The sequence below is a fragment of the Gymnoscopelus braueri genome, assembly GCF_963280865.1.
Source record: "Gymnoscopelus braueri genome assembly, chromosome: 3".
NCBI classification, from domain to species: domain Eukaryota; kingdom Metazoa; phylum Chordata; class Actinopteri; order Myctophiformes; family Myctophidae; genus Gymnoscopelus; species Gymnoscopelus braueri.
In genome coordinates this window covers 14,065,643-14,081,072 of record NC_137612.1, presented here as the reverse complement: position 1 = coordinate 14,081,072, position 15,430 = coordinate 14,065,643, and the positions used below count along the sequence as shown (strand labels likewise).

The 15,430-nt window shown below is 41.3% G+C and overlaps 1 protein-coding gene across 5 annotated transcripts; it reads left to right on the top strand.

Annotated features, from left to right (window-relative positions):
* Positions 1 to 294: 294 nt before the first annotated feature.
* LOC308082114 (uncharacterized protein) lies at positions 295 to 15,182 on the top strand. 5 transcript variants are annotated; one of them, XM_080423737.1, is made up of 9 exons: positions 295 to 373; positions 3,645 to 3,709; positions 3,914 to 3,982; positions 5,429 to 5,497; positions 5,750 to 5,815; positions 9,914 to 9,985; positions 10,723 to 10,785; positions 11,970 to 12,074; positions 12,908 to 15,182. In XM_080423737.1, exons 2-9 carry the CDS (start codon positions 3,652 to 3,654, stop codon positions 13,468 to 13,470), a joined length of 1,065 nt encoding a protein of 354 aa, XP_080279863.1. In that variant the 5' UTR covers positions 295 to 373; positions 3,645 to 3,651; the 3' UTR covers positions 13,471 to 15,182. The 5 variants fall into 5 exon arrangements, with proteins under 5 accessions (XP_080279863.1, XP_080279862.1, XP_080279866.1 ...); XM_080423736.1 differs by having other exon boundaries at positions 11,967 to 12,074; XM_080423740.1 differs by lacking the exon at positions 5,429 to 5,497 and having other exon boundaries at positions 11,967 to 12,074.
* Positions 15,183 to 15,430: the final 248 nt, after the last annotated feature.

Genomic DNA, 15,430 nt, shown 5'->3' with positions numbered 1-15,430 from the left:
CAATTCATAGTGACATTTATAATGACAGACAGATATACATTACTATGCAAAACATCATAAAAAAACATTTTGAAAAACTTTTTGTGGCATAGCAGGCATTTTGTGGCATAGCTATAACATGTGAACCAATTTTGTGAGAATATGTGAATGTACAGAACTTGTCCCGTGAAAGGGGTTAAAAAGTTTTAAAGGATTAACAGTCAATTAAAATAAAAATCAATAAAACAATCTGTGATCTGCTTGTTGAGTCTGCTCTGTAATCGATTGGTCAGGCCTGCAGAGGAAGGAACTGTAAGGGGGAGGAGCTCAACCGTGCGTAACGGACTGTACGTGGTGCAGAAGAACTTCATTGAAATACATCTCAACTTTTCAGGTACAAAATGAGTATTTATGCTCTTAAACGGTTGAATACGTCGTTACGTTCGTCTTGTCTGTGTTTTGATGAACATTCTGACCGAATATTGAGTGGTTTAGAAGAGTCACGTTGGCCGCAAACAACTTAGATGCTATGAATGCTAACGTAGCATTTATAGCATCTAAGCAGTGTTGCCATGTCTGCTTATTATAAGCGACTTTGGGCTTGTTTTTCTGTAAAGTCACGTGTAAATATAGTTTTTATTCTTTCTTTCTTTTTTTGGCTTGTTTGTAAAGTGTAGTTGTTTATTTGGGTTTGTTTTATAATGTTGTTTAAACCAGTGGTTCAAACATTTTCTTGTCAATGACCGGTGGTGGAAAAATTATTCAAATGTTTTACTTAAGTAAAAGTATATCAATACTGCAATGTAGAAGCTCTCTGTTACAAGTAAAAGTCTGGTTTTCAAAATGAGTAAAAGTACAAAAGTAGTGGCATCAAAATGTACTTAAAGTACCAAAAGTAAAAGTACTAAAATGTTTGAAAATGGCAGATCTACAAGCTTGCGTTGTGAGCTTGTAGATCTGCTATTTTCAAATAGCCTTGCCTATGTATAATATAGGGCCAAAGTGGTTAATGTATGTTTTGTAATATGATAATTTATATCTGAAAAGTAAACTATTAACTAAAGTTTTTGAATAATTGTAGTGGAGTAAAAGTGCAATATTTGCCTCTGAGATGTAGTGGAGTAGAAGTAAAAGTACTTAAAGTACTCAAGTACAGTACTTGAGTAAATTTACTTAGTTACTTTCCACCACTGAATATAGTATACTAGAGTTGGTTTACTAAGTCTAGAGGGTTTAAAGGGATAGTTCACCCCCAAAATGACTTTTTTTCCTATGGATTAGTCACCCCATGGAGACTTGGATAATGGATATTGTTTAGTTTTTGTCTCATTCCTAAGACAATAGAGTACAGAAGTCCTGACGTCACTCGTTCATCCCCAGGTTCGTAAAGTAATTTCTCTATGGAGAATAACATTGGGTCATCATAGAATCGTCTCATATAAGAATTGTGGTCCAAAAATAAACAAACTGTCTCTGCGATATTGTCAGGGAGGAGGTTCTGTATCGTTTATGATAGTCAACACTTATATTTGATACAGTCTGTTTCTGGTGAAAATTTAACTAATTCGGTGGAAGTAACATTATCGTTTTCTCACCGTCAGTTCATGCTTCCTATCCATAAGAGTAAAACCGCCAGGGTCATTTGTTTATTTTTGGAACACAGTTCTTATTTGACGCGATATTAAATACGTCTATGGGGATTCAGAATGGGGGTGGAAAACCACGAACCAGGTAGACAAACATAGGATGTGTAAATTACGTCAGACTTCGGTGCTCTATAATTTGATGACCGGCAGTGGTTCCGGTAGGAGACATAAAGAGTCTAGTAGTTTGTGTCTCCTACCGGAACCACTGCCTACCGGTCCGCTGGTCATCAAATTATTGGCTTAAGAATGCGACAAAAACAAAACAATATCCATGAATTCAACTCTCCATGGGGTGTCATTTTGGGGATGAACTATCCAGTGGTTAACAGCCTGTATTATATTAGAGTTAGTTTATTAAGTCTAGAGGGTTTCAATTTTTAAATATATTATCATCTACTCAGGCTTTTGTGAACACCCAAGTTTTTAAGTTGCTGGATTCATTATTTAGATATTTGATATTAATTTGATGTCACGTCCGACGTCCCCTTCCTATACAAACCCATTGTAACTTCAAACTCCATTTTAACCATGATAGATTCATCAAGAACACCCGTCCTTGGTTCTGGTGACTCATACTGCCCTCCTAATACGTGAGGGGCCGTGTTTATTTGATTACTTTTTAAATGTATTTAATTTAATTTTTGTATTGTATTAATTTTTTTTCAAAATAAATGTAAAAAGTAATTGAAAAAACACTGCTCCCTCACGTATTAGGAGGGCAGTATGAGTCACCAGAACCAAGGACGGGTAATCTTGATGAATCTATCATGGTTAAAATGTAAAAATTTGTTTGAAGTTACAATGGTTAGTATAGTTAGTATAGGAAGGGGGCGTGTCTGATAAAATGAATATCAAATGAAATATCTAAATACTGAATCAAGCAACTTAAAAACCGTCTAGGGTGTTCACAAAAGCCTGAGTACACGATGAAATGACCCCAATTTTTTTTTAAAAGTGGAATATCCCTTTAAGTGGTTAAAAACCTGCTTTATAGAGCGTCGCAGTTCCCGCCCACTTCCTGTTTTTTTTGGTGCCAGAAGAAAAAACTCAATGCATTTTCCATTGACATTTCCAAAAATATTTATATCTATTAATTTAAGCCTCGAATCAAGCCATCATGAGATGACATGAATCATGACCATAAAACGTTTTTTTCTGTGATTCTTTTTTATTTTATATTTAATTATATGATATACTATATTTAATAAATACCCTTTGTTTTGCCGTTTTCAACAAAAAAAAATCACAGAATCAAACGTTTTATGGTTATGATTCATGTCATGTCATGATGGCTTGATTCGAGGCTTAAATTAATAGATATAAATAGTTTTGGAAATGTCAATGGAAAAATGCATTGAGTTTTTTCTTCCGGCACCAAAAAAAACAGGAAGTGGGCGGGAACTGCGACGCTCTATAGAGCATCGCAGTTCCCGCCCACTTCCTGGTTTTTCGTGGTGCCGGAAGGAACAACTCAATGCATTTTTCTCATTGACATTTATTTATATCTATTAATTTAAGCCTCGAATCAAGCCATCATGACATGACATGAATCATGACCATAAAACGTTTTTTTCTGTGATTTATTTTATTTTATATTTAATTATATGATATACTATATTTAATAAATACCCTTTGTTTTGCCGTTTAAAAAAAATAATAATCGCAGAATCAAACGTTTTATGATCGAGGCTTAAATTAATAGATAAAAATATTTTTGGAAATGTCAATGGGAAAAATGCATTGAGTTGTTCCTTCCGGCACCACGAAAAACCAGGAAGTGGGCGGGAACTGCGATGCTCTATAGTATATGTATGTATCATCATCTTGCTACCTTATTGAAGCCCGGTCCAGCCAGCCTGTATGTATGCACACTACTAACTCGGAGCCAAACAGTCGTCCAATTCTCTCCCAACTTGCTACAAAAATGGCTCATGGCACTGGCTAGGCAACCATCTACTTTTCCAACCTTCACAGGTGTCTCCACTTCTAATAATCACAAAATGTTTACACATTTTTTAGGGTTATTATGCCTCGGAGAAAACGGACTTTACTGTGTGAGCCACGGAATCGACTGCGCATGGAAGGTAAATGTGTTTATTTTGGTCATGTGCTTATTTTCAGCCTTGTGTGTGTGTAATTTTTTTGCAAACGCAACCCCCTCCCCCATGTGTGTGTGTGTGTGTGTATATCTCTGGGTAAAAACACAAATGTTTTTATGAAATATTCTGCCTGCATCCCATGTATAAACATGTGATAATAACACCTATACATGTCATCTCATTTCTCAGATGAACGCCGCGAGCGCAATCGCCTCCACTCTGCCAAAACACGCTCATTGGAGTCGTCCAAGGCCAGAGGTAATTACTGATTACACTCATACATTACATTTGTTGCATTCATACAACAACAAATATGTCATTTATTGGACACAACATTATATACTGCTGTCTGGGGCGGTATGGATTTTTTTTCCCCGCGGTAATTAATCCCTGTTTACCGCCGGTACGGCGGTATTTACCGCATCCCATGCAGTTTATTTTCCCATGCAGTTTATTGTCTGAAGTAAGCCGAACAAAAATAAGTTTTTCTCTTGAGTAAAACTTATTTTTGTTCGACTTACTTCAGACAATGCAGCAGCATAGGTCATAATAATAATAATAATGACAATGGTGGCTTTATTAAATCGACCGCGGTTCTTTAAAAAACTGCTCCGTTTGTTTTATTTTTATATCTCCCCAAAAATATATTTTTGGGGGCTTGTAGATATTGTAGATCGGCTATTTTTGCTACTTTTCTGTGACATAGAATGGCCCGACAGTATATGAAATGTGGCCCTCTGGAGTGAGTGTGGAAATATAGTGGCCCTCTCCATCATCAAAGTTGCATCACCCCTGGCCTAGAGTGTACAGACAGTGTTCATGTAACAGGTTTGTTCATTCTAAGTTGAATTGATTGAATGTTTTGAAATAAAGTCACCAGTGTCATTTCATTCTCATATATACGTATACCCCGTCATCACGTGTCAAAAAGAGCAGATCTACAAGCTCACCGATCTTGTAGATCTTCTATTTTCGACAGCCGAGTGTGTCATCGATTGACGGTATTCACGGCACTTGACTCAAACAATACGACGGTTTTATTTTCTTTCATAACAAACGGGGATAGGTTCCCTACTTTCCTCAATCGTAATAGTTTTTATCTGAGACGAGGCTTTCCAATTATCTTTGACGGATTACACTAACGTCATGGTCATGGAATATAAACATTTGGAACGATGCCGCGGCCACACAGACTGGTTAACTACGAGAGATGAGAGAAAACATCTAGGTGAACAACCCCTCGTTGCGAGCAGCAGCATGCATGGGTCAACGATCATGTCGATTTTCACATATCACACAATATGCACTCGTAAACTTCCAACCCCCCAAAAAATATTGTTTTGAAAAAACAAAAAAAACACACAACCCCCTCCCCCAAGTGTGTGTGTGTTTGTGTGTCTCTCTGGGTACAAACACAAATGTATGTATGAAATATTCTAGCCTGGTTCCAGACGAATCTGCCATTACAAAAAAAAAAATCCCACGAAGTTGCGAGGGACCAGTCAGGGCCCAGTATTATCACCAGAGGAATTTTTTTTTATTTGCCCCTCTGAAATGCAGGTTCCACACAGAGATTCCAGACTAATATCTACACAGTGATATTAGTCTGGCCATGCCAGGCTAGAAATATTCTGCCTGCATCCACATTTTCTTCATGTATTAACATGTGATAAAATAACACCTACATGTCATCTCATTTGTCAGATGAGCGCCGCGAGCGCAATCGCCTCCGCTCTGCCCTCACACGCTCATTGGAGTCGTCAGAGGCCAGAGGTAATTACTGATTACACTCATACATTTCATTTGTTGCATTCACAGTCACATTAAACAATGATAATTGTTTATCATGGTACACTTTTCATTTCATATCACACAATATGCACTCGTATAACTTCCACTCCCAAAAATATATTTTCACGGTAATGAACCTGACGCCGCGGTATGCATTACGGCACCGCGGTATTGTGGTTACCGCACCCAGCCTTACTACTGTCAACATTATATACTACTGTCTTCATTTCTTAGCTCAGCGCCTTCAGAAAGAACGCCACAGATCCAACTACACCTCATCGGAGACAGAGAAGGCCACAGGTAACTAATCATGTTTTCCCATTAAAGGAGAAATCCGGACATTTTAAGTGTTATCTTTGATGTGTCGTTACTCACCTACCGACGTAAAAAGTGGCATTGTTTATTTCCAGAGATTCCCCTGTCGTCATATTTTCAACCCCCTCCGTTGTCATAATGGGTTCTAAAGTTCCTGAGAGGCTACCGCTAATGACGAACGAGCTAACGCTAGTTGCTTGTTTCTCAACATGGCAACACCAAGTTGCCAGGTTCTGGGAGAGAAACAAGCAACTAGCGTTAGCTCGTTCGTCATTAGCGGTAGCCTCTCAGGAACTTTCACTGCATGTTTGACTATCATGAGACTCCACAATGAGTAGTAGTAGTAGAGAAAAAAATAACTTTGCATCGGTTATAATATACAAATTTCCCTATGCCACGCGCTCCCATTATGACAACGGAGGGGGTTGAAAATATGACGACAGGGGAATCTCTGGAAATAAACAATGCCACTTTTTACGTCGGTAGGTGAGTAACGACACATCAAAGATAACACTTAAAATGTCCGGATTTCTCCTTTAACCCTGTAATATATGCTAGCCACTAAACGTACTGTGAAGACAGAACCAAACCAACACTCGGAGACAGTGGCCCTCATTTATCAACGCGGTGCAGCCCAAATAATGGGCGTACGGCGAGATCACCGCACCTTTCGGCATTTATCAATATATCCTGACATGGGCTTCATCCTACCATAAGCTGAAATCTCACGTCTGGTCGAGACCAGTTGTTGACGTTGGCTGCGCCCGTTTATTCCATTCTAGACCTGCGGAGCAGCATTGTCTGACTGTCTGACAGGCATCTGGACACATAATCCACTCCTAAATGTATATCTACACTAATAAATAATCCCTGTGAAAATATAACATTTTATAAAGTAATTTAAACAAACTGCTTTAACAGTCATTCAGTCGCATTGGCTATGTTAAAATAGCAGATCTAAGCTAAAAAACGGGTCGCGACGCGTTGTGAGCTTGTAGATCTGCTATTTTCAAAATATACAGCGCTTCTGCGAGCGCATTTCCGGGACTCCCGACGATCTTTTCATGGACAGTGAGGTGTACAAACTTACAGTAGCTTGTCCTATGTTATGGAGTTATGTCATAGAGAGTTTTGAAGACTACAACCTGGCTGGGTTAACGATATAAACCCGACGCTCCAATCTCTTATTAACGTGGCGGAATCACTGCCGCCGAATCACTGCCGCCCGTCCGAGTCTCACGGGGAATGTCCTACATGACTGCTTGTGCACTGCTCGGTATAAGTTAAATAAATTAATATACAAACGTATTCCATTCATGGCGATGTGATTGGTATCATAACATGTCATTCATGTAGGCTACAAGCCTACGTGACAAAGATTGTACCGCTACGGATTACATGAAAGACACAGTTGGGTGTGTGTGTGTGTGTGTGTGTGTGAGTGAGAGGCGTGTGCGTGTGTGTGTGTGTGTGTGTGTGTGACTTGACAGGCGGCGAGGCGATCGGGGGAAACTCTTTCTTATTGGCTTTTGGTCGTATTCTGGTTCTTCTTCATGTCGTAAAATCGGGGCGTTTTGAGAATATTTAAGGGCGTGTTATTTAAATGACGCTCGTTTTCAGACGTGAGATTTATCAAAGCTCCGACCTGATGTACGCCAGGATTGGCTGTGTAGGATTCGTTGATATATGTGACTTCGACGTTGGTGTACGGCCGAATATATGGAAAAATATAAGCCGGTTTATACGCTGCGTTGATAAATGAGGGCCAGTATGTGCGAAGTCCTCACAGGGCGTTTTATTCAGGAAGTAGGGCACGTCCACAGGGGGGAAACCCCTGGTGCCGTTTGTTTATACGTTTCAAAACATAAATCAAAATAAAGCAAACTTTCACCCCTTCGGGGCTCAGTGTCATTAATCGTCCATGCGAATTCCCCTCACACGCTCTGCGTGGGTTTCCAGTCCATGAATGGTCCGTTAATACATCGGGTCCTAGGTTGCCTATAACAGAAACATATAACCATTAGACTCCGAGTTACATAACAGCAGGTAATGAGGAGGAGAATAAGTGGGGTTCGCTTACCGCCTGTGCACCTGTCTGGTCAGCGTGGAGAGTCAGGCCATACTGAGGCAGAGACGGTGCTTTTGGTTTGTCTGTACGCTCCCCAGCTGGGCGACGCAGGTGCGCTCACTTCAGGTTGATTCCACAGATAGACGGGCAGGTAACGCCCGTCGATGACGCAGCCCAGCTGGGGGCGGGGCCTGGCTGGCCCCCCACCGTCTCTGCCCCACTGACTCTCCCCGTTGAGGTGCTTACCTGGCAGGCGGTTGCCTAGCGACACCCCACAGTACATATATTTATTTAGTACATCCAGCGGTTGACACTAAGGTCTCAGAGGCACTTGCCTGTCGGGTAGGTGCAGGTCATGTTCTACTTGTCCACTTTTCTTTTTTATTTAGAGTAGCCAATGATTTTTTACCCCCTTTTTCTCCCCAATGTAGTCGTTATGCCAATTAATTCCTCTCCACACACATGTCTGTGTTGTCACTGCTGTTGTATCCTACTGACTCCTACCTGCCAGTGAGGAGCCCCCACCAGGAGGACGTAGAGCCTTCGTCCTACTCCTCTCACCCAACACTCCCCGCTGACAGGTGCCCCCCCAGCCCGTAGGAGTACGTGCAATGACGATTATCACCCTCCTCCCCGCCCGGCTTCCCTCCCCCGAACACGGGCCAATTGTTTTCGTGTAGACGCTCGACAAAGCCGGATGCACCACGGCGGATTCGAACCCACAACCTCCGTGGTGGTGGGCAGTGACTTTACCACTGCGCCACCCGAGGTCTTGTCCACTTGCCCGAAAAGTAAATCGTCTATTATAAAATGATCTGTAAAGCTTTAATTACTGTTCAATTTAACTATTATTTTTCACTTCCTACTTGCGAATTCTGGGGCTGTGTGATGAAAAATGTCATACCTCAATATGTATGCCAAATATCAAAATAGCTATGAATATGACTATGGGTTCACACTTGTTAATTCATATTTTTAAGTGTAGCAACAGTGAAAACAGCACATTATAGAACAAAAGTGCTCTTATTTTGAAGTCCACTGACGCGAAGTCAAGGGTTTATACGTGTGTCTGACTTGACACGTGCTAAGCTAAGCTTTGACCGTTCAATAAACAAACATCAATAGGTACTACATGGCTGTTTTACAATCTGACATAAGGAAGGCTTTATAAGCTGCTGGCTGCAGTCTTGTATTTTCACACGTCGGTTAGGGACTAGGTAATCTCTCAAGAACCAATCCATCGCTGCGCTGGGATCTGTCGGGAGCCGTGTTGACAACCCATGCACATTGGCTACAAGTGGTCGTGCCTTCAGATCAGGAAGCAGGCCGCGCTTTACCCAATCAAATGTAGTGGGCGGGATTTAGATGTGTGGGGCTCGTTTCCCACTGGAAACAAACCAAAACTAATTTAACAATAGCGTCCTCTGAGCAGACAAAACCACGGAAAGATATTCACATTTTAACTTGCTCTTTCATCATAGAAACAAGTGGGCTTATAACCAAAACGATCCATGTTCTTTGGGAGAAATGGTGTTAGAGTTCCGTGGAGAAATATTGTTAGTGTGAATGAAAACGTATACGCACCACCGGAAGGGGAAGGCTGAAGGCAGACCAAAACCCCGGTTTCCTGTGAGCATTGGTCCTCCGTACAGCTCAGCCCAGAGTCAAATGGACAAGTGAAAAACAGCAGAGGGTGCTGCTGTCTTTCCTTTTTATTTGATTTATGGGTTCCCAGATAGGGGACTAGGGAACACAGCACATGAGACAAAAGTCTGCAGGTGTTTTTCTTTTTATATCGCGGGTGGGACGCATGCAGCCGTGATCATCTCATGCACACCACACACCCGATCGTAGTAGAGTTATATACGTTTTTTTTGTACTGGGAAAGAAGGCTTGAATGAGCTGAAATTGTGAGCTTGTAGTTTTGAGTGAGTGAGTGAGAGAGAGAGATCCACATTTTCTATATATCATCACTTGGAGTCAAAAACATGTATCCTACTGCCTTGCCTTCTCAGCTAAGAGCCGTGATGACCATGGCCAGACAGTGAACCATGATACTCAGTCATTGGAGCCACCCAACGCCACAGGTAAAAACTCACATTTTCCCATTCACTCTGTTCTATACTCTCGCCACCACACTGACATTGTCATCAACACATGAACACAAAATATGCACAATGATCACATTATGCAAACCTTTGACAAATCCCACCATCACTCCATCATTCATGCACCATCACTCCATCATGCATGCACCATCACTCCATCATTCATGCATGCTGTCCTATCTCACTTTGCAAAACAACGGACTAGAAGACACTTACTTTCCCATAACTGACAAAATGCTCTTATTTTGGAGTCCACTGACGGGAAGTCAAGGGTTTATACGTGTTGTCTGACTTGACACGTGCTAAGCTAAGCTTTGACCGTCCAATAAACAAACGTCAATAGGTACTGGCATTGCTGTTTTGAATCTGACATAAGGAAGGCTTTATAAGCTGCTTGCTGCATTCTTGTATTTTCACATGTCGGTTAAGGACTAGGGAACCGCAGCACATGCGGCAAAAGTCTTCAGGTGTTTTTCTTTTTATATCACGGGTGGGACGCATGCAGCCATGATCATCACACGCACACACCTGCCCGTAGTAGAGTTAAATACGTTTTTTTGTACTGGGAAAGAAGGCTTGAATGAGCTGAAATTGTGAGCTTGTAGTTTCACATAGAGTGTGTGTGTGAGAGAGAGAGAGAGAGAGAGATCCACATTTTCTATATATCATCATCACTTGGAGTCAAAAACACGTATCCTACTGCCTTACCTTCTCAGCTAAGAGCCGTGATGACCATTGCCAGACAGTGAACCATGATACTCAGTCACCCAACTCCACAGGTAAATACTCATGTTTTCCCATTCACTCCGCCGATCCGACTGATATGCCCATATATGAAGATCTCTGTATCTGTCAGTCCTTGTCCCTTTTATGCCCATATATGGAGATCCCTGATGTCGTCAGTATATGCCCAAATACAGTGTATGTGCATGCCACCTTTTGTGCCCATATATAGAGCTGACTGATTTGTATGCGCCTGATGCAACATGACGACACATTGAGGTTAGACACACTCCATATTTGGGCGTAGCTGCATTGGGAACTCCTTATATGGTTATGGCTGAGTCATGGTGACATGAGCATGACGTCAGAGGCCGGCCGGTCCTACCTTAACCCATTAAGACCGGGAACGCATCTGTTCTCATTTCTAGATTTCTTTGGCTTTTCAAAAAATAGCAGATCTACAAGCTCGTAGTGCGGCACCGAGTGCCGCACTACGAGCTTGTAGATCTGCTATTTTTGAAAATGTGTGCAAATCTTTGAGTGTATATACAGTATTTTTAAAGGGATTTTCTTTCACTCAAATCTTTGCTTCTGGAGGATTCTACAGATGTCTTCTAAATCCTAACAGTTTTTTGAAAAAACCTATGTTGCTATAATCAGTGGTTCTTATTTTTCATGTCAAGGACCCCCAGAATCATATGTATTTGGCCGCGGACCCCCATCTCAAAATGTGTTGTTCCAGGGACCCCCCAGAAGCAAAGATTTGAGTTTAAAAAAATGCTTTAAAAATATGTATATTCAAAGATTTGCACACATTCTCAAGATTTTTCAAAAATAGCAGATCTACAAGCTCATAGTGCGGCACTGTATATCTGCTATTTTAAGCCAATTTTAATATAGGATGTAGCCTACAGTATATGAGCTGTTTGAACTCATAAGATGTGTGTCATTGATTGTTCCCCCCCCCCCCCCCCAAAGAAGGAACAAAGTGTGTCCCTTATCGGTTCAATAAGGCCAGGGACACGTCTTTTAGTTTCCAAATAAGGGAGGATTCCATATTTCAAGGGACGGTTGGCAACCCTACCTCCTCTCTTTGTACAAGACAGCATGTGGCCATTGTTGTATTGGTTCAACACACATTATGAGCATTTTGGTTGTGTTTAGTACAGTCACAGATACGTGTGTGTGTGTGTGTGTGTGTGTGTGTGTGTGTCTGTGCGCGCACTGTACGACTCAGCAGCCCTGAGTCAAGACCTGAGCTCTGCTGCCCCCTGGAGGACTGCTGCCAGCATGCCTCCCACCTTCATCCTTGAGAATGGCAACTACAGTGACACTGAGACAGACTGTGAGTAACACACACACACACACACACACACACACACACACACACACACACACACACACACACACACACACACACACACACACACACACACACACACACACACACACACACACACACAAACAGACGTTTTACCGTGAGCGACAATTCCAAGTTTGGTCGAGTCTGGTCGTAAAGTGTCTGCCATCATCACCAAATGGAACGCCCCTTTCAGCTTGACTCAAGTTAGCATTTAATTTGAATAAATTAAAGTGACGTTGTGTGATTCAATGTGTTCTACAGCAAAATTACAGACACCCACAGTCTTGCAAGAACCTGTGTGTAGGGCTTTCACCAACTAGTCAACTAGTATAACCACTAGTCGACCTTGTTGGTACTAGTCAAGTTGAAAGCATATGGAGAAAATGGCCACCGATCGGATTAAAATGCTTTTTATTGAACAATACGGAAGATACGGGTACTTAGACCCGCCCGATATAAATTTTAACATCCGTGGCCAGGGGGTAAGCACTTTATATTTGTAATCTGAATGTTTATGTAGATGTACCGGTTGTAAATGGGAAAAAGTGCTAAAACCAGGTTGAAGTTCCGCCATGATGCTCGTGACGAACGAGCGTCGTGTGATCCATGCCTAGCGAGTAGCCTAGCCTTGTTGCTGACCAACAGCTGGATTTATTGTGTACTTTGTTTAACGAGAGACACAGCAGATAGTCATTTTCACAAGTGTTGCTTGACAAAAATGTTAAAAGACAATACAATAATCATTACAAAACAAACTGATTAGTAGAAGTTTGTACATTCTGATGCTGACAGTGCCTCCTCTCTCCTCCTTGTAGATCCCACACCGTTCATGAGGAGTCAAACAGGAAAGAACAGCTTTTGTTGTACAGAGGGTGGTGAAGACTCTGGTTCCGATGCTAATCTGAAAGAACACATGAGGATTCATACAAAGGAAAAAACATTCTTGTGTCTGGTTTGTACCAAAGGCTTCAATGAAGTTTCATCTCTGAACAGACACATGAGGATTCACACAGGGGAAAGGCCATTTGCTTGTTCAGTTTGTAACAAAAGCTTTGGCCATGCCCATCATCTGAAAACACACATGAGGATTCACACAGGGGACAAACCCTTTGCTTGTTCAGTTTGTGGGAAAAGCTTTAGTGTAACTCAATCTCTGAAAAAACACATGAGCATTCATACAAAGGAAAGACCATTCGTTTGTCTGGTTTGTACCAAAGGCTTCAATGAAGTTTCATCTCTGAACAGACACATGAGGATTCATACAGGGGAAAAGCCATTTGCTTGCTCAGTTTGTAACAAAAGCTTTGGCCATGCCCATCATCTGAAAACACACATGAGCATTCATGCGGTGGAAAAGCCCTCTGCTTGTTCAGTTTGAAACAAAAGCTTTGACCCATTAAGACCTGGAACGCATCTGTGTCATTTTTTGATTTGAGCTAAAAAGTATTATTTTACACTTTGGCTATTCAAAAATAGCAGATATACAAGCTCATAGCGCTTGTAGATCATAGATCTACATCGTAGATGCTATTTTTGAAAAATCGTGAAAATGGGTGCACATTTTTAACTCAAATCTTTGCTTCTGGGGGTCCCTGGAACAAATTATTTTGAGATGGGGGTCGGTAGCCAAATACATATAATTTTGGGGGTCGTTGACATGAAAAAGTTTGAGCACCACTGATATAAAAACATAAGTTTTTCAGAAAACTGCTAGGATTTAGAAGACATGTTGTAGAATCGGCTTCAGGTCTTAATGGGCCACGCTCATCGTCTGAAAACACATGAGGACACATGAGGACACATGAGGAAAAAAAACTGAAATCGAAAATGTTACCTGAAGATGCACATGATGACACATACATGGTAATAAAAAGCTTTAGTTGCAGCTTGTCTGACAAATGTTTTGGTCAACATTAGCGCATTAACACACCTCTGTTAATCGTGATTATTTTACCTCCATTATCTGCGCACACGCACGCTCGTGCACACCCACACTATCGTGTGGTCTCTGTAACAGGACTTAAGGTATCATAACAAAAATATTTTTATCACCTGGGACACATTTGTCTCAAATATGCTTCAGAATACTGGTATTGTTGCAAAGGTCAAACCATATTGACCATATTCACAGGGTGGCCATTTTGGAGTTGAAAGTGCCACCCCGTTGCCGTGGCAACCAGGGTGGCACTTCATTAACTTAACTTAACTTCACTGCCAGATTTATGGCAGTATTTTCTTTTACTTTCAACAGGTCACAAAAAAATTATATTCATTATGATCGCAAGTCCAATCGTTTGTAAACAGACAGGCTATCCGTGCACGTCGCCCCGACAACAAACCGTCCGATCGATTCGGAGTCCTTCTCCTGCAGCCCAGCATGAACACGCCATTTATCGCCAAAATTGGACGGTTCACTTACTTTTTCAGCTCGCCACAGAAAATGTACGTCCCTTATGATCGCGTGTCCAACTGTTTGTAGACACACAGGGTAGGTGTGTGAGTGGGCCAGAGAACAAATATTCAATCCGCGACAATCCATTCTCCAGTAGTAGAAGTTTTTAAACGGCGCGTCTGACGGAGCACGGCGGAGGAAAAACAAAGCAGAGAAAATGGCGTTTCAGAGGGAGAGTTAAACAGGGAGCAGACGGAAACGGAAAGAAATCCGTATCTGGGTGTGTTACAATGAAATGTATCACTATGAGAGATGAAGAACGGTGAGATCTTTATAAAATCAACGTTTTTAAAAATTACGTTTTTTACGTCAGCGGTAGTGAATGAGTTAATAGCAATATGGCCGCCGTGTGAATATGGTCTATACTTATACTAGGCTGCCTTGCCAGCAGGCGTGCGCAGAGGGCCTTTGATCTGTTAATGTTTCCTTTTCTTTTCCAGCCTTCAGCACTGCTTTTTTCCCCACTTCTTTGTCTTTTCCTTATTTTTCTCAGAGCCTGTCTGTTTTTGCTTTTTGTTGATGACAATGATGCATTATTGAGTTCATTTTTTATGCTACGTTGATTAATTAAATACATAGAACCACAATGGAAACAAGCCCCAGGACTTTTTTTGTGTTATCCTTTTAGCATTTATGTCTTTCTGTACCACATGCTGTTTACATTTCTCACTAATAAAGTATTCAATCAAATCAATCATGTTATCCTTATATGGTATGGCTGGATTGTGAACATGTTAGTGGTTGAACTTCCTCCCTTTGAGTGGAGATGTGGGAGAAAGGTATGTGTTTGTCGTGGATCTTTAATGCCTAAAGCCAGTGGTGGAAAAAGTACTCAAATGTTTTACTTAAGTAGAAGTCTCAATACTGCATTGTAGAAGTACTCTGT

Coding starts and splice junctions, on each gene's coding strand:
- LOC308082114 (XM_080423736.1), top strand. CDS start 3,652: ATGCCTCGGAGAAAACGGACTTTACTGTGTGAGCCACGGAATCGACTG. Junction 3,983..5,428: donor GGAGTCGTCCAAGGCCAGAG/GTAATTACTGAT, acceptor CTCATTTGTCAG/ATGAGCGCCGCGAGCGCAAT. Junction 9,986..10,722: donor GGAGCCACCCAACGCCACAG/GTAAAAACTCAC, acceptor TTACCTTCTCAG/CTAAGAGCCGTGATGACCAT.